The sequence below is a fragment of the Saccoglossus kowalevskii genome, chromosome 14 (genome assembly GCF_978046115.1).
Source record: "Saccoglossus kowalevskii chromosome 14, keSacKowa6.1, whole genome shotgun sequence".
Lineage (NCBI taxonomy): Eukaryota > Metazoa > Hemichordata > Enteropneusta > Harrimaniidae > Saccoglossus > Saccoglossus kowalevskii.
In genome coordinates, this window is record NC_140654.1 from 8709318 (window position 1) to 8733618 (window position 24301).

The following is a 24301-nucleotide window of genomic DNA, read 5'->3' on the forward strand; positions in this document are numbered from 1 at the left end:
AACATTAGTAAAAAAAATAAAAAAACTAATTCATTACCATCTAACAATGATATTAGTGAAAGTATCAGTGACGTTGAATGGATTAAACATTTTTCAAATTTAAATATGGTGTGTAAGAATGATTCAATTTTAGATGAGGAAATTAAGGCATTAGAAATTAATGAAACAAATAAAAAATTAAAAAGGGGGAATTACTGTAGATGAGATAACTGAAGCAATTAAAGAAAAAAAAATCAACAATGATAGAATCACTAATGAAATGATTATAGATTGGCAAACTGCCGTAGTTAAACCAATTATGACTTTTTAATACCATTATAAGACTTAAACAGATAGTTGGCGTACCAGTTATATTAAACCAATACACAAATCAGGTGATAAAAATATTCCAAATAATTATAGAGGGATAGCCCTTTAAAGTTGTCTGGCTATGCTGTTTACATCTGTGCTCAATAATAGACTTCATAACTATGTTTAGTGCAATAACATCTTAAACCCATGCTGGTTTCAGACCAGGTTGTACAACAACAAATAACTAATTTATTCTAAAAACAAATATAGATAAATACATCAATAATAATGAAACGCACGAGAAACAAATAAATAAAGTGTTTGTTGGCTTTGTTGATTTCGAATAGCTTTTAACAGTGTCTGGCGTAAAGTGAAGTATTATAAATTATTAACAAAAACAATATCAATGGCAAGTGTTATCATTTATGTATGAAGATGTAAACTAAAGTATAAAATTAGGGGGAGTAACTAGACCTTTTTAAGTCACTCAGGGTGTAAGACAAGGGTGTAATTTAATTTTTTTTAAATGATTTACCCCCATATGCTAGATAAATCTTGCAAACCAGTAAAGTTTGAGAAGAAAGATATAAACTGTTTACTGTATGCACATGATTTAGTACTAGTATAAGAAACGGAAGGGTTACAATATTTATGTTTAATAAATTAAATATATATTCCAATAAATGGAATCTAGATGTAAATACTGCCATAATGATATAATTTAATACAACGGGAGATTGTTAAATAATATATACAATTTTATTACAATAATGAAGAAACGAATATAGTTACTAATCACAAATATCTGGGTCTGGAATTTAAACTTAGTGGTAAGGTTGATTTAGCAAATGTCAATTTGTACAAAAAAGCTGTCAAAGTATTCTTCTATTTCAGAAAAACTATTAACACATCTAGTAACATTAATGTAAATACATAGATCAATATTTTTGTTCATGTTATTTAACCAATATTAACATATGGGTATACAATTTTTAGACTTGAAAAACACAATGACAAAACATCAGTGGAAAAATTAAATCTAAAATTATGTAAGTTATTATTACAGATAAATCAATCATCTACCAATCTAGCAGTAAGAGGAGAATTAGGCAGATACCCACTGTCAATATTTATTAAGCAAATGTTAATGAGATTTTGGTTAAGAACAAGCACAAAAAAACAAATTAGTCCATGAGGCAATGACGAGTACGATGGAAAATCAATCCTCATGGGCTAAGTCAATGCAAGAAATTACTGGTAAAAAAGAAGTGGATAACTTTTGGAATGGAAATGAAAATAACATTCAAGAAATTTGTAAATGTGTACAGTCTGACTATGAGTCAAATTGGAAAACAAGTATAAATACAGATGGGACAGGGGAACAGAATAAACTTGTGAATGAGTATATAAAAGTGGAGGAGTATATAAATACTAGCATGGTGGGATAAGAAAAAGAATATGCAAACTAAGAATAGTTTGCACATCTCGTGAATCACACCTGTACGTATAATGGATAGAGACACGGACTCAGCAATAACAGATAAGACTACTTGTGACTCCTACTCTGTTGACCAGTTCAATTTAAGTACTATTTTCTGTCAAAATTCGTTTTCCTTTTTGCACTTAAATGCCAGATCGCTAGTTAAACATTATGATGAGTATATATCATTCCTCAACACTATCGAGCATCGTTTTCATTTCTTGGCTTTCGGAAACTTGGTTAAAATCTAGTTCATATTCTGCTCTTTATAATTCCTCCATGGTTTAGACTTGTGTCTTGACCAGTTGTCTGCCACGGGGAAAAGCTGCATAATCCTTGGTTATGTGAACATCGATACGTCCGTAGACACTCCCCCCGCCCTTCAGTACAAAATTACTCTAAATTCCTATAATTTCAGCCAGATTATTAATACTCCCACTAGAGTTTCGGACATTTCGGCTACAAACATTGATCACTGTCTTACAATATTACCGAGTATTTTATTGATTGTGGTACAATTCAATCTGATATCACTGATCATTATCCAATCTTTTCTGTTATTAATCACCTCAAACATAAGCTAAATTTAGAAAATACAGTTGAAAGCTATGATTTTAAAAACTATAATGCCAATGCTTTCTTATCTTACTTGGATACGGTAACATGGCAGCCGGTCTACGACTGTTTGGACCCAAATGAGATATTTTATAACATTTCGTTCAATCATCTTCGTACAAAAACATTTCGTCAGTCTAAAAATATACGCAAACCCTGGATGTCTTATGGACTTGCCAAGTCAGTCCGCACAAAACATGAGTTGTTTTCAAAAATGAAAAATAATCCTCGCAGTGAGTATTATAAAACTAAATACAAACCCTATAGAAATATTCTGTTAAAACTCACGAAGTCAGCCAAAAAACGTCATTATTCAAATAGAGTACGATTGGCCCAAGGTAACACAAACAAAACATGGCAAGTGATCAATGATCTACTTAACGAAACACCAAGCAAATTAATACCCCGTATCTTACATTCAAGTAATCCTAACAAGCCCCCTTTAACAAATAATTCTGATATTGCGGAAGAATTTAACAAGCTCTTCACTAACATTGGCTCCAATCTTGCCTCGAAAATAACATCTGGCAGCAATTATGCAAAGTACCTAGATGGTAATTACCCTAATTCTTTCTTTGTCCACCCAGTCTGTGAGCAAGATGTGTCGAATGAAATTAAACGTTTAGACCCGCATAAATCTGTTGATGTTGACAAAATCCATCCCAAATTAGTCATACAAGCTGCAAATGTTATCTCTCTCCCGTTAACCCACATTATCAAATGTTCACTGAGCCAAGGAATATTTCCAGATGCACTTAAAATAGCCAAAATAATCCCAATTTATAAAAAGGGGGCCACCACTGAACCCAGCAACTACAGACCAATTTCAATTCTCCCCATTTTCAGTAAAATTATCGAATCAATTGTTAACAAGCAATTTATAAATTACCTAGAAACAAAATATATACTTTTAGATACACAATTTGGATTTCGGAAAAATTGTAGCACTAAACTAGCCCTGGCAGACCTGGTCTCTGATATAGGTGAGCAGCTCGATAATGGGTTTCTTACTTTTGGGGTATTCATTGACCTCAAAAAGGCCTTTGATACTATTAATCATGATATCTTATTGAATAAATTAAAACATTATGGTATCAGAGGCCTTCCATTAAACTGATTTCAAAACTACCTCTCCCACCGCCAACAGTCAGTTTTCATTAACAACATTACATCGCCATACATGAACATACAATGTGGTGTCCCACAGGGATCGATTCTAGGCCCCGTTCTATTTCTAGTCTACATTAATGACATTGCAAATTCCACAAACTCCTTTCAATTTCGACTGCTGATGGCACCAATTTATTCAAATTTATCAAAGAAAATAATATTAATCTTTCCCATACAAACTCTGACCTGAAGCATGTTTGTGAATGGTGTCATGCTAACAAGCTCACTATCAGTGCTGAAAAGACCAATTACATGATTATTAAAACATACCAAAAAATAGTGAACGTAGAGGGCAGCTTGGGTATTGACGGTAACCAAATAGAGGGTGTCCCATCGGCCATTTACATTGGAGTATCCATTGATCAGCATTTCAATTGGAAGTCTCACATTCGAAAAGTTGTAAAATCCATTGCCCCTAAGGTGGGAATTATACCTCGGCTCAGACATTATTTACCTAAATCAACTCTTATTTTATTGTACAACTCTTTAATTCTTCCACACCTTTCATATTGTATTGACATTTGGGGAAACACTTATACTACCTTCCTGCAGCCATTACTTTTGCTTCAAAAGAAAATTGTCCGTCTTATAACTTTTTCAAACTACCGCGCCCATACTGCCCCTTTATTTAAACGACTTGGTATTCTTGACATTCACAAACTCTCTAAATCCAATACTTGCCTGTTCACCTTTGACCTTCTTAAAAATCGCTTCGCACATGATGTGAATCACTACTTAGATCCCCTTCCACACAACTACCCAACCCGACTCTCCTTTGTAAACAATGTTGACATTCCACAAGTGCATTTAACTAAAAGTAAACATAATATCAAATACGCAGTTACAAAGCACTGGAACGCACTTCCCAATCACATTAAAAATATTACACATAGACACATGTTTAAAAGTACATTAAAATCCCTTCTACTAAATGAGTAACATTCATTCACTCATTCATTCATTCATTCATTCATCAACTTAGTCATTTATTTATTTATTTGTTCAGTTATCCAGTTATTTATTTATCTATTCATTCATTTATTTACTAATTCATCAAATAATTGATAAAATATTTCATCAACAGTTATTTTACTTTACATTATTTCACTTATTTAATTATATTTCATTATATTTCTCAGTCATGCAGACACTTTCTGTGTATAACGCTGGGTGGGGACATGGACTAGACTAGTTCAATACCGAACTATTTCCGTGTCCCTCACCAGTTGCATTCCTACAAAGCAACATTTTATTTATATATGCATTTCTGTACATTAGTATTTATTTAATTTCCTTATGTTACTGGTGAAATAAATTTCAAACTTTCAATAAGTGACCATCTCTTAATGATTGAAAAAGCTAGGCTTATTAGGCCAAAGGTTAAATTTGATCACAAGATCTGTACAAGACGCAACACAGCTTAAATTGAGGATAAATTCCACAATGTTATGAAATGCCCACAACATATTACAATCAGGAACAAATTGTTTGACTCAATTAGAAATAAAACTGTTAACTGTCCTTTTGTTAGTTTTAGTATGTTTTCTTGTTTGTTTATATATTGTTATTTAGTTATAGATCTGAGTATGTGCTACTCAAAATGAATAATGTCATATGGCTCACACAGACAAAAACACTGCAATACTGTTAGCATAGTTATACAAGTTGTCTTGTTTTTAACATGGTAGATTGGTTTATGTTTGTGGGGTTTTCATTTTATGTTTCACTGATTTAACCATGCAGTGTGGTATGCTTGTTATTTTGTGTTTCACTGATTTAACCATGCAGTGTGGTATGTTTGTTATTTTGTGGTTCACTGATTTAACCATGCAGTGTGGTATGCTCGTTATTTTGTGTTTCACTGATTTAACCATGCAGTGTGGTATGCTTGTTATTTTGTGGTTAACTGATTTAACCATGCAGTGTGGTATGTTTGTTATTTTGTGTTTCACTGATTTGACCATGCAGTGTGGTATATTTGGTATTTTGTGTTTCACTGATTTAACCATGCAGTGTGGTATGCTTGTTATTTTGTGTTTCACTGATTTAACCATGCAGTGTGGTATGCTTGTTATTTTGTGTTTCACTGATTTAACCATGCAGTGTGGTATGCTTGTTATTTTGTGTTTCACTGATTTAACCATGCAGTGTGGTATGCTTGTTATTTTGTGTTGCACTGATTTAACCATGCAGTGTGGTATGTTTGTTATTTTGTGGTTCACTGATTTAACCATGCAGTGTGGTATGCTCGTTATTTTGTGTTTCACTGATTTAACCATGCAGTGTGGTATGCTTGTTATTTTGTGTTTCACTGATTTAACCATGCAGTGTGGTATGTTTGTTATTTTGTGTTTCACTGATTTAACAATGCAGTGTGGTATGTTTGTTATTTTGTGTTTCACTGATTTAACAATGCAGTGTGGTATGCTTGTCATTTTGTGGTTCACTGATTTAACCATGCAGTGTGGTATGCTTGTTATTTTGTGGTTCACTGATTTAACCATGCAGTGTGGTATGTTTGTTATTTTGTGTTTCACCGATTTAACCATGCAGTGTGGTATGCTTGTTATTTTGCGTTTCACCGATTTAACCATGCAGTGTGGTATGCTTGTTACTTTGTGTTTCACTGATTTAACCATGAATTGTGGTATGCTTGTTACTTTGTGTTTCACCGATTTAACCATGCAGTGTGGTATGCTTGTTACTTTGTGTTTCACTGATTTAACCATGCAGTGTGGTTTGCTTGTTATTTTGTGTTTCACTGATTTAACCATGCAGTGTGGTATGCTCGTTATTTTGTGGTTCACTGATTTAACCATGCAGTGTGGTATGCTTGTTATTTTGTGGTTCACCGATTTAACCATGCAGTGTGGTATGCTCGTTATTTTGTGGTTCACTGATTTAACCATGCAGTGTGGTTTGCTTGTTATTTTGTGGTTCACTGATTTAACCATGCAGTGTGGTATGCTCGTTATTTTGTGGTTCACTGATTTAACCATGCAGTGTGGTATGCTTGTTATTTTGTGTGTCACCGATTTAACCATGCAGTGTGGTATGCTTGTTAATTTGTGGTTCACTGATTTAACAATGTAGTGTGGTATGCTTGTTATTTTGTGTTTCACTGATTTAACCATGCAGTGTGGTATGCTTGTTATTTTGTGGTTCACTGATTTAACCATGCAGTGTGGTATGCTCGTTATTTTGTGTTTCACTGATTTAACCATGCAGTGTGGTATGTTTGTTATTTTGTGTTTCACTGATTTAACCATGCAGTGTGGTATGCTTGTTATTTTGTGTTTCACTGATTTAACCATGGAGTGTGGTATGTTTGTTATTTTGTGTTTCACTGATTTAACGATGCAGTGTGGTATATTTGGTATTTTGTGTTTCACTGATTTAACCATGCAGCGTGATATGCTTGTTATTTTGTGGTTCACTGATTTAACCATGCAGTGTGGTATGCTTGTTATTTTGTGTTTCACTGATTTAACCATGCAGTGTGGTATGCTTGTTATTTTGTGGTTCACTGATTTAACCATGCAGTGTGGTATGCTTGTTATTTTGTGTTTCACTGATTTAACCATGCAGTGTGGTATGCTTGTTATTTTGTGTTTCACTGATTTAACCATGCAGTGTGGTATGCTTGTTATTTTGTGTTTCACCGATTTAACCATGCAGTGTGGTATGATTGTTATTTTGTGGTTCACTGATTAAACAATGTAGTGTGGTATGCTTGTTATTTTGTGTTTCACTGATTTAACCATGCAGTGTGGTATGCTTGTTATTTTGTGGTTCACTGATTTAACCATGCAGTGTGGTATGCTTGTTATTTTGTGTTTCACTGATTTAATCATGCAGTGTGGTATGCTTGTTATTTTGTGTTTCACTGATTTAACCATGCAGTGTGGTATGTTTGTTATTTTGTGTTTCACTGATTTAACCATGCAGCGTGATATGCTTGTTATTTTGTGGTTCACTGATTTAACCATGCAGTGTGGTATGCTTGTTATTTTGTGTTTCACTGATTTAACCATGCAGTGTGGTATGCTTGTTATTTTGTGGTTCACTGATTTAACCATGCAGTGTGGTTTGCTTGTTATTTTGTGTTTCACTGATTTAACCATGCAGTGTGGTATGTTATTTTGTGTTTCACTGATTTAACCATGCAGTGTGGTATGCTTGTTATTTTGTGTTTCACTGATTTAACCATGCAGTGTGGTATGCTTGTTAGTTTGTGTTTCACTGATTTAACCATGCAGTGTGGTATGCTTGTTATTTTGTGTTTCACCGATTTAACCATGCAGTGTGGTATGCTTGTTATTTTGTGGTTCACTGATTAAACAATGTAGTGTGGTATGCTTGTTATTTTGTGTTTCACTGATTTAACCATGCAGTGTGGTATGCTTGTTATTTTGTGGTTCACTGATTTAACCATGCAGTGTGGTATGCTTGTTATTTTGTGTTTCACTGATTTAACCATGCAGTGTGGTATGCTTGTTATTTTGTGGTTCACTGATTTAACCATGCAGTGTGGTATGTTTGTTATTTTGTGTTTCACTGATTTAAGCATGCAGTGTGGTATATTTGTGGTTCACTGATTTAACAATGCAGTGTGGTATATTTGTTATTTTGTGTTTCACTGATTTAACCATGCAGTGTGGTATGCTTGTTATTTTGTGTGTCACCGATTTAACCATGCAGTGTGGTATGCTTGTTATTTTGAGTTTCACTGATTTAACCATGCAGTGTGGTATGCTTGTTATTTTGAGTTTCACTGATTTAACCATGCAGTGTGGTATGCTTGTTATTTTGTGTTTCACTGATTTAACCATGCAGTGTGGTATGCTTGTTATTTTACGTTTCACTGATTTAACCATGCAGTGTGGTATGTTTGTTATTTTATGTTTCACCGATTTAACCATGCAGTGTGCTATGCTTGTTATTTTGTGTTTCACTGATTTAACCATGCAGTGTGGTACGTTTGTTGGTTGGGGCTCAGATATTTTGAATATGATATTTTATCTACTTTTCGTTAACGAGTTAATTACATCGAATCTTTACAAGACCTACTCACGAGGCATAACGTTAGTGAAAATTAGTTCTTAAAAGCAAAACCACGCGAAGCAGTACAAGTGTGTGGCAAGAAGTTGGTTGATGTTCTACTATGCTCAGTTATGTGTTTAATACATTTTTAGAAATAACAATATTCCAGTAATCAACGACATCCCAGTAAATAATGCCCCTAAATTGAAATATATATATATATATATATATATATATATATATATATATAATGACTTGAATTACTTCCAATTGATATTCACATGGCATGTTTTCCTTGATTGTGCGTTTATTTCTTTACTGAATCTCCATTTGGTACTCTACATTTCTTCATTTTGTTGACAGCCATTATTTCCTTTTCACGCTCTATTGGGTCCAGCGGCAGACCTATAACCAAACAATGACAAAACAATGTAGTTTGGATGTCAAAAAACCTCGTGTTATCAGGAATTTTGCCTTGCATTCAAGATTGAAACCGTGTGAAGTGTCGCAATTTTCTGTAATATGTTATGGTTTTGACCAGAAATAAACAAATTGGTTACTGAATCCAAAATATGGCAAATTGATTAATATTTGTTCTTCACTTTCTTTTCAATTTGCTTGACAGAATTGTGCTAGCGTAGCAGCTTGGATAATATTCGATCTTATGTTTTCGTATTAAGTATCAAACTATACCACGTTGTTTAAACAGATAATCCAAAATATTAAATTGTGTATAAATGAAACAGAATTAATATTGACAAAAAGCTATACAATCCAAGCAGCAATATAACTAAATCAAACTGTTAAAATACCGCATAGAACACAGTGACAGAATAAATTAGAACTAATCTGAATGCTTTTATTTTAGTAATAATTTGCATGTCAGTTTTGTCTGTAATTTAAAAAGTGTCGACGGAAGTATTCTGTTGCTGTCTTATATAGAAGTGTTATAAATGAAAAATATTGCAAAACAAAAACTTGAAATGATATTGCGTATATCCACCAAATCTTTTTCAGTAAAAAAGGTCTAGTTGTGTTACATTATTGGTTTACATATTTCATTTATAATACATGAATGTAAAACATTTCCTCTCCAAAAGATGTCATTATTAATTATTTATGTTTAAGTTCCGGGTTGACAACATATTTGTCCATCTCTACTTCATCCATCTCTACACTGATATATTTTGGGAAGCAATAAAATAGTCCGATCACGATGCAAAATACTGTAAATCTTACCAAATTCATCAATGTCATCATAGTCATAACCCAGATTATGTGATTTCTTGAAAAAATCGCTGTGGGTCCGCACAGGGAACGTAGGTACTATATATGAATAACGATTGTGACCTAATGGTGCCGACGTGTCCGGAAATTGATCAGCAGTGACATTGTACCTTAAATAGAAGTACAATTAAAATACATACAATTAAAATCGTCTCTCGGGGTAATAATACTGATGGTATGCATGTTATTTCACACACAAACTCTGATGTCGCGTACAAAGCTGGATTCATTTTCTCATGACTCGTCGATGTATGTCAACTACGGAGTTGAACTATTGTATTTTACACTGATTGGTTTGTATTTAACTGTGTTTGCGCCATCACTGTGGTAGTTCTATTCAACAGGTTGATGAAAGCCATTTGGATTACTAAGTATAATGGGGTAGATGCTAAATCATTGTAATTAAACAAACTTGAAATCTCCCCCACATCAACATCTGTTTTGACATGCACAGTCGTCGCCAGAATCGAGTAAATACAGAAATCGGTATAAATGAGGTCTTGTAGTGTATTTACCTTCGCAGCCATTTCTCTAATATTCTATCAACATTGACATGATGCAAAATAAAGATCGGATCGCTTGGTGCGTTAGCAATCACTGAGATCGTACCATTGAAGTATAAGTGGACTTGATTATGCAACTGATGTACCCTAGGAAGCCCGGTCTGGTTTTCTGAATCAGCATAACCTTGAAACATATTTAACAAATGTGTATCACTGTGTCAGAGTGGAAAATTGTTTCCAAATGTGGTCACCGCAGCTGATCAAGAAGATCGAACGGGGTTGAAGAAAATTTGACAATTTTCTATGCTACTTTGTACATTATCTGATTACTCTGCTTCATTTTAAGTCTTAATAACAATTGTTATTCTTCTTAATCATGCGTTATCACTCACATTTTTTACCTTATAAACACCTGGGTATTGTACAAATTGACGGAATTTTTAAACAACATTTACTAAAATTATGATATTGTGTATATTTCATATTTTAATGTGTTTGTATTTCAAATATTGCATTAGTCGAGTGCCATAATTGGGGAAACCTGTTTTATAGCAAACAACTTATTTTCCCCATATATTGTACGCTTGATTGTAATACTGCTGCATAAGAAAACAACAACTAAAATAATGTGAACTTGCTTAATAACAACAACAGTACCACAAATTCAGTCAGTTAAAAAACTTAAAATTTTCTGTATTGGCTCATTTCATATACGTACCTTCTAAAACATTACGAAAACTACAAGGAGAATGTGTCCAATTATTGTAGACCGGAGCGTAATTAGTTGGAATTACGTCATAGTCTGTAACACTGAGGGCGTAGTACACAGCTTCTTTACTCGGTAGAACCTGGAGTTCGGGGGACTCGTTCCCTCCAGGATTACGCTGGATGCGCGGAGTGTTTAAAGACGGTCTGGTATTGGAACACAGCTCGCCATGTTGTGTAAGGTTTTCGAAGTCATGACAAATTGCTGGCCAGTTTGCGAACGTTCCAGTTACCGTGAAGTTGTGTAGAGAATCTGTAGATTTTCCGAAATACGTGTCAGTACATATAGTACAGTTTGGTTCTCCAGCCCAGTCCCAGTAAGGTAGAGCGAACTCTTCATTGTTAGAAACCTATGTAGACGAAACAGATAACATGTATTCATGTGATACAAGATGGTTCAATAAGCAGGCACATATATATATATACTTAGTTATGTGCACGCATAATCGTCATATTCGATCACAATTTATAAGAAACCCAAAGGGGTTGTTTATATATTTATAATTAGAGGTGATAGAAAACAAAGTGAAAAATACTCGTGTGACAGGGTATTGTCATTTAACCAAGTAATGGCCACTATACATAATTGTCTGAAGTAAGATATAGTTGCATGTCTCATCAACATCAAACACAGCGTATAGGCAATACTCTGTTTCAATTATATATGTATTCATCTGTAATATCAAGTATATAGTTGCTCATATTAGGTGCTCCGGCTAGAATAAAACAAGTTCGCCCCATGGCAGGTCTGTAAATACACTTTAATACTTTGGTTCCGTGGTTTTGTCAAATCAAATCTCTTTGTTCTCACGAATTATCCTCGAACTTTTATTCGCCTTCGTTCTCTTAAATTGCCCTAAGTATCTTGTATAGAACACGTTCAGAGATGGAGCAGTGACCAAGTTTTACTCTGCTAACAACAAACCACAGTGGCTGGATTCGAGCTCAGACTCTCATAACGGCCATTCTGACATACTATGTCCGTTGGAACGTTTGGTCGATATGATGTCTCAAGTTTGAATATCATTATTCAAAAGTTGAATGTCGATATTCCGTATAGGATCGACCTGCAAATTTTCGTATGGGAATTTACGAGAACAGTGACTGAAAATTTCGAAAAGACAATGCTCACACGCACACGTGTACGTGTATGGCGTCCATGCATTGCATAATAATCGTTCTAGGACTTTCATATTCCATTTGGAAATTGGGGATTGGTCTCCTTTCCCCAGTGCGCATTTATTCCACTATTTGCCAGAACAGCTACGACATTTCTCATACGAGGGTTTCATCTTATATATACTTATGCATATCTGAATGGGATAACAGATTTATATAATGTTAGTATATCTATAACATTATTCCGGACTATTCTCACCTTTTGCAATGCCATTTCCCACAGTTGAATAAACGATCTGTGCCAAGTTGGAAATCCAGGTCCACTGTGGGCGAAATCTGGGCTGGCGCCAGAATGCTTCACAATATTATCCCAAACAGAGTAATAGTGAAACCATGTAAAAAAGTCATAAACAGATATTTCGGTGAACATTGGTTGTTGGCCATCGTCCATGTTTCTGTACAACGTTGTTGGAATCATGTAGTCACTGATTGTGTTCTTTGCCTTGATGAGGTAAAGTTTAAACTGTTCTACTTCTTCCACCGTCATGTTCAAGATGTTACGTCTGATTCTGGTTGTCTGGTTTGTGCAGTTTTTTCCACTCCAGCCGAACTTACAGTCACTACAGTCCGGTCCATCGAAATTACCTAAATTTTAATAACAATTATTCACATGTTCAAAAGGTTGCTGTAATTATCTAAACTATTGTTTCACGCGTGGTCATATCACATACTGTGAAATAATTAAAACACAATGTCTAGTAAAACACATAATCGAAAATGTACTAATATTTTCTTTCTCGTGTAACTAATTTGAGTCAATTCGAAACGACCAACTATTGAACCAACAACACAAACAACCAAGTGAATTTCGCGTACAGGTGCACCACGTTTATGCATAACTATTTTGAGCACAAGACAGTATCTTTTAGAAAGACAATGATATTATTACAATATATCTTACACTTTTAGCAGAATGGCTGCTGAAATGTAAGTACAGTATATATTTCATATAATCTAGCAATATTTTGAAATATTAACAATTTTTGGAATTCCAAAATTTCAGTTTATTCGATCACACAAAGACGGGAGATTCGCCCCTCAACCGTATCTCCCAAACCTACCCCATGGGGGGTTTAAATATATTTAAAATTTACCTCACAATATTTCACATACGAAAATGCTTGGAGTGAAATTCTAAATTTCCAGGCTAACATTGTGAGCGATATTTAATATTTTGCTCATCCATACTGTTGTTTTAGAGAACTAGAACCAATTCAGAGAATAGAAATTTATAACTCAGGCATGTTCCATTAAACGGACTAAACTGTAAAACGTAAAAAACGGCATTGTTTAATTTATCGACAAGATCCAAATTCACTTATGCGGCCGGGTTGGAATTTTGAGAGTAAGCTGCAACGCGTCACTGGCCGTATTTGTATATGAAATTATTCTAATATACAAAAAATAGCTTGTACATATTTGTATTACGCGCCAACTGGAAGATTTCGGTACATGTAAATGATAAAACAACCCAGTAAATTCAGAAAATGAATTAATAGAATTATAATAGAATTATGCCAAGTGACCTGAAAACTAATGCGTTATGACGCATGTTGAATTACGTGCAATATTTCCCGCTGCCGGTTATACGAATTTAAAGTTAAATTTAGTTATATGTTTTTTCCACAACCAATAGTACAGTTTATTTCACGACCATAGAAATAACAATTGCGTGCAGTAAACAGTATTCTAACATCTGAAAGTAAAATGTTATAGCTTCAACACATTGTTCATTCAAGTAGGTAATTCTGAACAGACATAATACCGTGTAAACATATAATGTAAAATTTGTTCTTACCGAGACATTGACAACTTCGATTAAAAAATGTAGTTGGCCACTGAAAACGTTCAAAATCACCAGTAAAACCATCCGTTGAATCGACAATATTGACAACTATGTCATTGCAATATCCACGTTCAGGTCCACCACATTTATCCACATATCCCTCTGGTACAGGACAGCATTCTTTTGACGCAAATATTTCTCCAGAGAGACATACTTTTGGAAAGATTGCCATATTTGTGTTAATCAAAACTATTAACGTCAATACTGTTAACATCATGGTGATATACAACAACTACTCGGGGAAAAGAAAAACGTCACACGCCCACTTTTTTTGAGATATTTTTTTAATTATACTGGTTGGATTCGAATTCAGCATTTTAAATTTAAAATGTGAGCAGTTACACTTAAAATATGGGCATTTAAATTCCAAATACAAAAAACGAATGTTAAACTATGAGCATTTATATATGAAATTTGAGCATTTAAATTTTAAATATGAGCAGTTAAATTAAAAATAGGAGAAGTTAAATTTAAAATATGATCATTTAAATTCAAACTATAAATTAACAGATGTTAAAAGACGAACATATATATTAAAAATTTTAGCATTTATATGTACAATATGAGCAGTTAAATTTAAAATCTGAAAAAAGAACGTTACAATTTATCTTAGCATAGCAGGTTCGAACATAACAGATATGAACATAACGCTCTTAACATAATATGCAAATCCTCATGAATACGCCTCAGTCTGCCGAATGCTGGCCGATTGTATGGCGTGCAATATGCCACCGAATCGTGAATTAAGGCCTGTCATTGGACCATTTATTGTTTAATGGCGGCTGTAAATGATTTGCTAGATTTGGGTATGCAGTATACGATCGAGCGACACTCGTGGGCGAAGTTTCTTCACCGTTCAGTGTTGAGTGAAATTAACCCCCCCCCCCGCTCCCGGTCCAGCAACGTCCAGCATTATGATACCTATGTATGTAAATTTGCCAAAATCCGGGGTGTGAGAGTGAAGCAGCGAGTTCGCAGGCAGCTCCATATTTTGAATGCGAGTTCGCAGGCAGCTATATGTTGGCGATTGCGAGTTCGCAGGCAGCACAGAAGTGACGATTGCACAACGATCTTCTGATTTGTCGATACAAATTCCGGTCAACTAAATATTTTTTTTTGTATTTCAAGCTCTTAGTAACTCAATCAGTAATATTCACTCATAAGTCGTACATTACACGGACAGTATATTATATTTATTAAACAATAAAGTATACATTACAAGCAGTGAAACGAGGTTTAGGCCCATGATTTGAGATGTACATACGTGTTGAAATTGGCACAGAACGAGCGGTCAGTGTGAGTAAGCAATAGCGCGAAATGGTGGTAGACTTAGTTGTGAAATAGTACTAGATCTCGTGAGAAAATATACACGATTCGACAAGTGTCGTCATCGTAGTGTCATCGTCAACGACGTAATATCGTATAATTGTACTGTTTTTATGTAGTATTTTTATTGTTCCTTGTCGAAATTTGTAAATAAGAACGATAAAACAATGCCTTGTTATTTCGAAAACGCGATCGGTAATGTAAATGGTAAAATGCTACTCGATTCAGTGCTCAATTACCAATAAGGGAAAATATCAGATGCACAAAACGAAGGCTGTGATATTATTTTTAGATAGGCGCCGATAGTGGTAATGCAAATTATTGCAAAATGTATCAATAGCGAGCAGTGAAAGGTAGCTGTTGCGAGTGTTGAAATCTATATATTTGGGGGGTAAATGTATTAGCTGAGAACGGCGTCTTCCAGGGACTGCCATGCGCTGCCATATATTGGCGATCCGCTCCGCTAGGATTGCCCTTATAATCACTTTTGTTGGCCATCCGCTCCGCTAGGATTGCCCTTATAATCACTTGTTGGCGATCCGCTCCTCTAGGATTGCCCTTATAATCACTATTGTTGGCGATCCGCTCCGCTGGGATTGGATTGCCCTTATAATCACTTTTGTCGTTTTGTGTGCGTGTGTGTCTGTGTGTGTACATTTCCAGTGTTTTCACGTATGATTTCTTCTGTGATTTTTTTGGCTTGGCCGATTTTTTTTCAAACTTGGCAGGTAGGTCACACTAGTTATAAGGAAAAATCTGAAAAATTTTTTTGGCCCACCGTTGCCATAGTAACAGCCAAAAAATTGATTTTTGGATAGCTTAGCGCCAAATGTATCTCCTCCTACAAATTTGGGATAAAACACTTCAAACATAGCTCATTCTACTCAGCTTGAGTGTGGGCACAAAGTTACTATTTGAATTTTTGATATCTGTTTTCATTACCGAGAAATTTTACCCCAAAGTTGGGGTAACTTTTCACCAGCAACGGCTCGGCTGGTTTTGTTCATACTTCACAGGTAGGTCGTGCCGTCACTAATTGGAAAAAAATCCTGGCCCACCACTGCCATTGCAACATCCAAAAACTGATTTTTGAATACTTTCGCCCCAAATGTATTACCTCCTACCAGTTTTGTACAGTCAGCTGGCATCGGTGTCGCTGGGTGTATATGATAAAGGGAAGTTGTGCAACCAAATTTGCCGAGTTCGCAGCTTTTCGCCAATAAAAAAAAACTAAGGCAACAACTCACGGTTTTTCAGCATTTTTGTAATAAAGACATTATTCTCTATCAATAATCCGCCCAAAACAGGAACATTTCTACTAATTCTTGTGTTTTTTCGACGTTTTTCGAAAAAGCTGCGATTAGGCTGCGAAAGTAGAACATTCCGGAGGGGGCGAAACGGAAGAGCCAAATTTAACGCGTATTTTGACCTCTATGCGGTAGTTGCCAAAGAGCCCCGAGTCCATCGCCTGGCGATGCTCTTCCGTTTCACCAGTTGCGTTTTTTTGACTACAATTTGGGCAGTACTGTCAGTCACGAAAATTTATGAATAAATTAATACACATAAAATATGAATCACGGGCTAATTCAATGGTCACCGAACACTCCACTACTAAACAATCTGTGGCAAGATAGTAGCGTACTGTATATTTGACCCAGATTTGACCACAGGGAGCCCAGGAACTATAATCAACTGTAATACGCAGTCTCTATGAGCGCGCGGGGGGGGGGGGGGGGTATCGGCTGGTATCTAGTGTAAGAAATAGACAAGGGATGAAGGCTCCAGCCAGCTCGCATTTTTTAAACTCGAAAACCAGTTGAGCAAGGCTAACCGAGTCGTGACCTCGATGTGGTTCGTAACCAGTCTTGTGATTGGTTTTTGACAAATGCTGAACAGGCCACGCCTCCAACTGTGCCGTGCGTTCGGGCAAACCGTTAGGAATTCCTAAATAAAGTAAATTTGTGTAGTTTTCTTGATTTATTCTGCAGATATCGGTCAAATATAGGTAGGGCTTTGGCGAAATTTGAAGAAGCAACTAATATTCTTCAACCTGGTATTTTTTTTATATTTTATTTTTCATTCTTTTCGTTTATTTTTTCGAGTTTAAAAAATGTGAGCTGGCTGGAGCCTTCATCCCTTGTCTATTTCTTACACTAGATACCAGCCGATACCCCCCCCCCCCCATCGCTCATAGAGACTGCGTATTGCAGTTGATTATAGTTCCTGGGCTCCCTGCGATTTGACAAGCGTGGTACAGTTTTTTGCGCGTGTCCGTAATAACACGCACAAAGGATTGTGGGACAGAGTTCTTTATTTGCGGGCATTCTTGACTTTTGACTGCAGTTCTTTTTTATATTTTAGAGTAAATGTTTCTGATATGCTCTTAGGTTTCTTAATATCCGTCTGAAATTCTGGACTGTGGTCATATTTTTCGATTAGGAGTCGTATATTTAAATAACTCACCGTGACTAATGTTTTGCATTATGAAGTATATTATTATGAAGGTCAACACACTGTACTTTAGGTAAATATTTACCATCTCGTTATTTCATTATTTCGCTTTCCAGCATTTACAGGAAACGCTTCATTCTAGAAAATGCTATCGCAAAACGGTTGGAAATAATAAATGTAACAGCAGAATACGTCCTAGCACAGTCACTCTACGAGGAGAGTGAATGTGGTCCTAGTAATAAACTAAGTGACTTCTAAAGACTGAATGGTGTTTGCGAACTTCGTATTAGTTATAAACCGACGTTAGCTTCACGTTTAGGTCACACCATGGAAACAGCCAAAAACATGGTGCTTGTTTTTGAGCGGAGCGGATCGCCAACCAGCCTACCGGCTTGTTGTAGTGTGTATGATATTTGATTTGCCATTTCTCCTTTATATAACACTGCAAATGTATATACTTTTATCTATTTTGTGTTTCTTACTAGTATTATGAATCAGCAATTTTGAACTAAGTAGACCACACTGTATATCTTAATGTTTTAAAATATGACGCATTTTGCCCCCTAAAATTACTTTAAAACAGTACTTTCTAGCAACATGGAATTATTATGACCATGAATATTATTTTATTTATAATTTATAAATTATAAATAAATATCAAAGGACAGTTAAAAATAACTTGACCAATCACAATCATTGGCGTTCACAAACAGGGAATATTTTTTTTTTATAAATTAAACGTTTGGTGTAGAACTGTAGTGACGATACTACTTTAGTCCCCGTTTCAGTTGTAGCCTAAAAAAAGGGGAGTATTAATTTGAGCTCAGTCCATATGTCCTTCCAGCATTCCGTCCAGATGTCTGTGCTCGTCTTCAACATTTTCTCAGAAATTCTGCAGCAGTTATCAATGAAACTTGACAGGTTGATGAACAATAATCTGATCAAAGAACTCTGATTCCCCTCCCCCAAATCTGACAGTCCTAAGTGGTATATTGATTATAGACTCACAAGTTTTGTCTTATGTATTTGATTCTATATTAATCAATAACAGAAACACAGTTGGTGCTTTGCATAGAAAATACAGAGCTGTTATAAACAAACCAAATACATTTAGGACAACTAAGACTAACAATTTATATTAAAAACATAGCAAAACTATTGAAACCTTGTCCGCAAGGGAATAGTTGATACAACTGGTTAAGTTGAGACCAAGAATTGTCTAAATTCTTGAAATAGTGAAATTTTATAAAATGATTTTCATTTCTTACTACCAAACATCACTCTAAGCTATACATTCGAGAAGGGATGTTGATTTTGTGTTCTGCTTCCATTGATTTTTAGTTTTCTCTAGCATAGTGGTTGATCATTATGTCCTTCAGATACATCTCTCTGAAATTCATTAATGAGTTCACTAAATCGATAGTTTCCAACTGTATTTTTACATTTTTTTTTCAATCTCGTAGCATTACACTTTTCCTCAAGTTGTACATTTTTTCTTGTTAATCTCTTTGCATTCTTCTCCTTCTCCAGCTGTTCTATATTTTTCTACTTGATCTCTTTGCATTTTTCTTTTTTTTCCAATTGTTCTATATTGTTTCTACTTAATCCGTTCGCATTACGCCTTTTCTCAAGTTGTATACATGTTTCTTCTTTAATCTCATTGCAGCATTTTTCTTCTCTGATTGTTCAAAATTTTTCCTCTTTAATCTCATTTCATTTTTCCTTATCTAATTATTCTATATTTTTCCTCTTTAATCTCATTACATTCTTCTCCTTATCTAATTATTCTATATTTTTCCTCTTTAATCTCATTGCATTCTTCTCCTTCTCTAGTTGTTTTACATTTTTCCTCTTTAATCTCATTGCATTTTTCTCCTTTTTCAATTGTTCTATATTTTCCCTACTTAATCTCTTTGAATATCTTTCCTTCTCCAGTTGTGAGATTTTTTTACTCTGATTTATTTCATCAAGCTTAATTTACCTGTGTAATATTTTACTTAACATATATTGAAGAGATCTTTCACATCAGGAGATAAATCTTGTGACATGGTTCTATGACTGTAGTTGGTGGATTCATAAAAATTACTATTTATTTTTATATATTATTACTGTTAACGTCATATTGTTCAAATATATCAAATATTATCACAAGAAACTCATGGGCATTATTTTCAACAAAGGGATTAATTAATTCTGTACTTTTAATTTATTTCTGTAACCATGCTGCACTATTAAAACTGTTGTTACCCAAATACATCTGGATTATAAATAATTCTTATTCACATAACAAACAAGATAGTGTTTTATTTTTCTGCATTGATGGGTTTTTGATTTCGTAAGAATGTAGATTGCAAATGCTGGAGTATGTATTAATAACATTTTGATAACATGAAAGTCCAAGGTTTTGTGAACCAGCACCATTTCCAAACATCCATCCAATCAGTACTTCAAATATTCTTTTGATACAGATGAAACTGGTTTCATTAGTAATTACATTACAATTGAAGATACTTAACTTTGATTTGTTAGTCTGTCAAGTTTGTTCATTAATTGGTCCATAAAATTATCAACTTCATGTGTAACAACATCTAATTCTACATGATTACCTGACTGAGGAAATATTTCACTATTTTAACTTCAAGGTTTTGTTGTTGAGGCTATGAATCACATGCTCTTATTTCCTGCATGTATTTTATTTTTTGTTCGCGTTTTAGTCTAACACTCTTTCTTAATCCGAGGCTAATATAATTCTAAATAATGATAATATTCGAATGACACTTATATATTTGTGCAAAGTTAACTCAATAGTCTGGGTATTAGCAAATACTGCTCAGTTAACAACTACTATATATGCCAACTTATAATATAAATATCTTATGTGACTTAGTAGGATGTAACTGATTGTACAGTAATAACTTATTGCACTGAAGAATACTGAATATGCTTTATAGCAACTTATAGTATAATTATTTTATGTGAACTCTAGGATATAACTGATTGTACATGTACAGTAGCAACTTTACAAAACTTATTGCACTTAGTTCACTGAACAATGAGGACTAGTACTGAGTACAACTGCTTACAGTAGAATACTATCTTATAAAGTTTAACCACAGTCCCTCACGACTGTAGTTTAACAAGCCAAGTAAACTAAAAGAATGTACAAGCAGTCGTTGACAACTGAGCTTGGATATAAACCTTGACCAGATCTAATTACCATACAATGACTTCTCACAATGATCAAATGTTAACTAAAGTATAAATAGAAGGCATTTTCTAATAATGAACTCCAGATGGCTTTGACTATAATGAGATGGGAAAAACATACTCGGGTCACACAATGAAAATGAAATGACACACGAAGTTGTACAAAGTTAACCCTATGCAGCGATTTGAGAAGATTACTGCTCACAGTATAAACCGACAAATGTGTTTGAAAATAAACAGATCTAATTACCATACAGCGACTTCACACAAAGGTCAAATATTAACTAGAGTAAAAACAAAGGCATTTTTTCTATAATGAACTTAAGATGGCACTAGTTCCAATAAGATGAAAATGTATACATAATGTCTTTTTGGGATGAGAGTTTTGGACGGAACTTGGCTCAGTGATTTGGAACTAATTACGAGATAACCGTCGCTATTCCGACTACTCATTTTGACAGTTGGTATCCGTAGTTATTAATGTAGTGAACGATTAATCAAAAGATATGACGTATTCAGTACTTAGTGTGATTGGCTTTATGATTGAAGGTTACGCCTAGAGTCCTTTTACTGCTTTGTAATTGGTTAGAGTTTTGAAAATGAATACAGTTGTTTTAGTTGGTCTTGGGGAGTACAGCAGAACAGACTCAGTCCTGGAGAGACTTGGGGCGAGCCTTGACGCAGTCTAAGAGAGTCTTGGTTCAGCCTTGCGATAGTCTTGGGGATTTTTCCCCAGGGCGCTGTGTCTGATAGAGTGCTCGATTGACCGACTAAGACGAGAGCTGAAACGGATTTCGTTGTGTGTGTCTTATTTGACTGTAAAGCTTAAGTGACTTTCCCGATCCCGCACCTCAAGGGGACGTGACAGAGAGACGAGACGAGATTCCCTCCTGACAAGTGTGGAGAACCCCGGAGAGAAGAATTTTCCCCCTGATATTTCACACTTGCATCAAATTGTTGCTCGATGTTTGTACGCTGTAAAGATGAACATAAAATCAGGATTAGCAATTTGTGAACTATCAATATTGTTATATCTTTACACAGTAAAAGTAGCTCCAGGGCCTGCACACAATACTGTATTGGCCACTATCCGAATAATATCTAGTTTTGCCTTAACAATTAATCTTTCACAAATGAACAAATTGGCACCTCTGGTCCGCTGCACAGTGAATAGATTTTGTTTTGATTCTATGAGGGAGAATCATACTATTCTATCCATTTTATTTGCAAAAACACCTGATAACCTGGTAACACCTGGTAACAATGTATTCGCTGATTGACTACTAGAATTTCGCATATGGTTCGGCAGTCGTTGCCAGTACGATAATTAAATGTGTTTATACAGTAAATTTATGACTTTTGGTTTCAACTACACGTATTTAGTTTGCCAGGTGTAGGGTCCCACTAGTGGGCTGAATTTAAATTAAAAGAATTTACCTTGTACGATCTTATAGCAGAGCTTGGGTGACCCGTTTTTTCAGCGATAACGTGTTCATCCACTTTACCCCTGTACAAATGTGTGGCTGCAGCTGCTCGCAAACTGATTGGTATAATATCCTGAAATTCCCGCATTTTCAGTCTTCCCATTGTCTTTGTAAGCAGGTGTGATTGAATACCAATAACTCGCTTTATTTTTCGGGCTGGCTGCAAATAGTACGCTTGTTCTGGTAGATCTGGTGGACTAAATAAGGTAAAATGTTATTTAAACGAAATTATTGCACCATTAACACAAGTATATATCAGAAGGAGGCATGTGTTCATTACGAGTGGAATGAATGTTGACAAACCTGAAGGAAGTACAGTTTCTATCGAAGTTGCCATTTCCACATTTTCTACCAATAATTTTCCGAAATCCCGAATTAGCCAGTCATTGTCATCTGTATCAACGTGTTCTTTAATTTCGGTCTCATTTCGGAAGGTATTTGCGGTAATGAAAACGCCATCAACAGCACTATCATAAAACATGATGCTTACAGTTTGAAGGCAATCTGACAAATAAAGCGGGTCTGAAAATAGTATCGGAAACAGTGTGTCCACCTGTGCATCACACGTGACTACATGCAGCCAATGAGATATGTCATATACAGGTGTCCGTGTTAAAACCAATCATTGGCTGACAACAACGCATTGCGTGTGGCGTGATTGGTCAGTACCTTTTGCAGGTGTTATCAAATCGTGTTGTAAGCCGGATAATGTACTCGTGTCGTGCAATCGTTCAGATATTGAACTTCACGAGGGCCTTCATCCTATACTTACAACATAGACATGCAATAGGTTGGCATTGTCTTGACATTTTCGTATTGTCTTTGCATTAGGTTCGCATTGTCTTGACATTGTTATATTGTCTTTGTATTAGGTGGGCACTTTGCATTTTGATTTTTTTTTTAAATTTCATATAGAAATTAAAGTAATTTTGGCACTGATCTCACCCCATATAAATATGTTCGTTATGAAAACAACTTTTAATAAACTCTTCAAAAAAACTCCGACCTGAAAATTGATATCGTTAATAGGAGAACCAGATTCCGAACCAGTCATCGGATTTCAGAAGAGTGAGAGATGTCGAGTATATGTTTTAAATAAATTAATTCGAATTTTGCTTGTGATATGGAAATCAATCCGTCGCTCTAATAGGAAATTACATACTTGCTAATTGTTTTGCAATTTCATTGTCTAAACATTTCTGAATTTGTTCGATGATTGGTCGAATGGCGACTTCACACCTTTTTCTTGCAACTTGATCTGCGTAATAGGTTAGAGAATACGAATCCGGTCAATGATTTGCAGCCAAGCAATTATTAGTGAATAAAAGTTAGGCGTCAAACTCGATTTTAACAAGCATGACAAACATCGACGGAGACGCGGGATCGCGGAGAGTTCTGTGGCTATAGATGACAGCACTTCGACAACTTCATCGATCATACAAGTGATTGTGCAATACTTCGTTCATCACGACGACCAGCTACGCCAGAAAGGACATATTTCGCATATAACTCAACCCTATACGATAAAATTGACAATACGTGTTCTTTGTGGTCTACTCTTCCACGAACAAGTACATAATTGTCAATTGTCATAATTCAATAAGAAATGTGCCTTATGTCATCGTTCCCCGGGGACGGTGCTTATATACATTAT

The 24301-nt window shown here is 35.1% G+C and overlaps 1 protein-coding gene and 1 long non-coding RNA gene across 2 annotated transcripts; both read right to left on the reverse strand.

Moving 5' to 3' along the window:
* Window positions 1–8886: 8886 nt before the first annotated feature.
* LOC100368747 (tyrosinase-like) lies at window positions 8887–14410 on the reverse strand. Its single transcript, XM_002738384.3, has 6 exons — window positions 14132–14410; window positions 12533–12918; window positions 11108–11504; window positions 10402–10573; window positions 9839–9996; window positions 8887–9004 (listed from the first exon to the last, which is right to left on the reverse strand). The coding sequence occupies exons 1-6, from the start codon at window positions 14394–14396 to the stop codon at window positions 8907–8909; spliced, it is 1476 nt and encodes a 491-aa protein (XP_002738430.2). The 5' UTR covers window positions 14397–14410; the 3' UTR covers window positions 8887–8906.
* A 4557-nt stretch (window positions 14411–18967) lies between these two features.
* Window positions 18968–23225, reverse strand: LOC144359165 (uncharacterized). The gene is made up of 3 exons (XR_013421950.2): window positions 22951–23225; window positions 22601–22844; window positions 18968–22138 (listed from the first exon to the last, which is right to left on the reverse strand). It is a non-coding gene; the product is annotated as an uncharacterized LOC144359165 (long non-coding RNA).
* Window positions 23226–24301: the final 1076 nt, after the last annotated feature.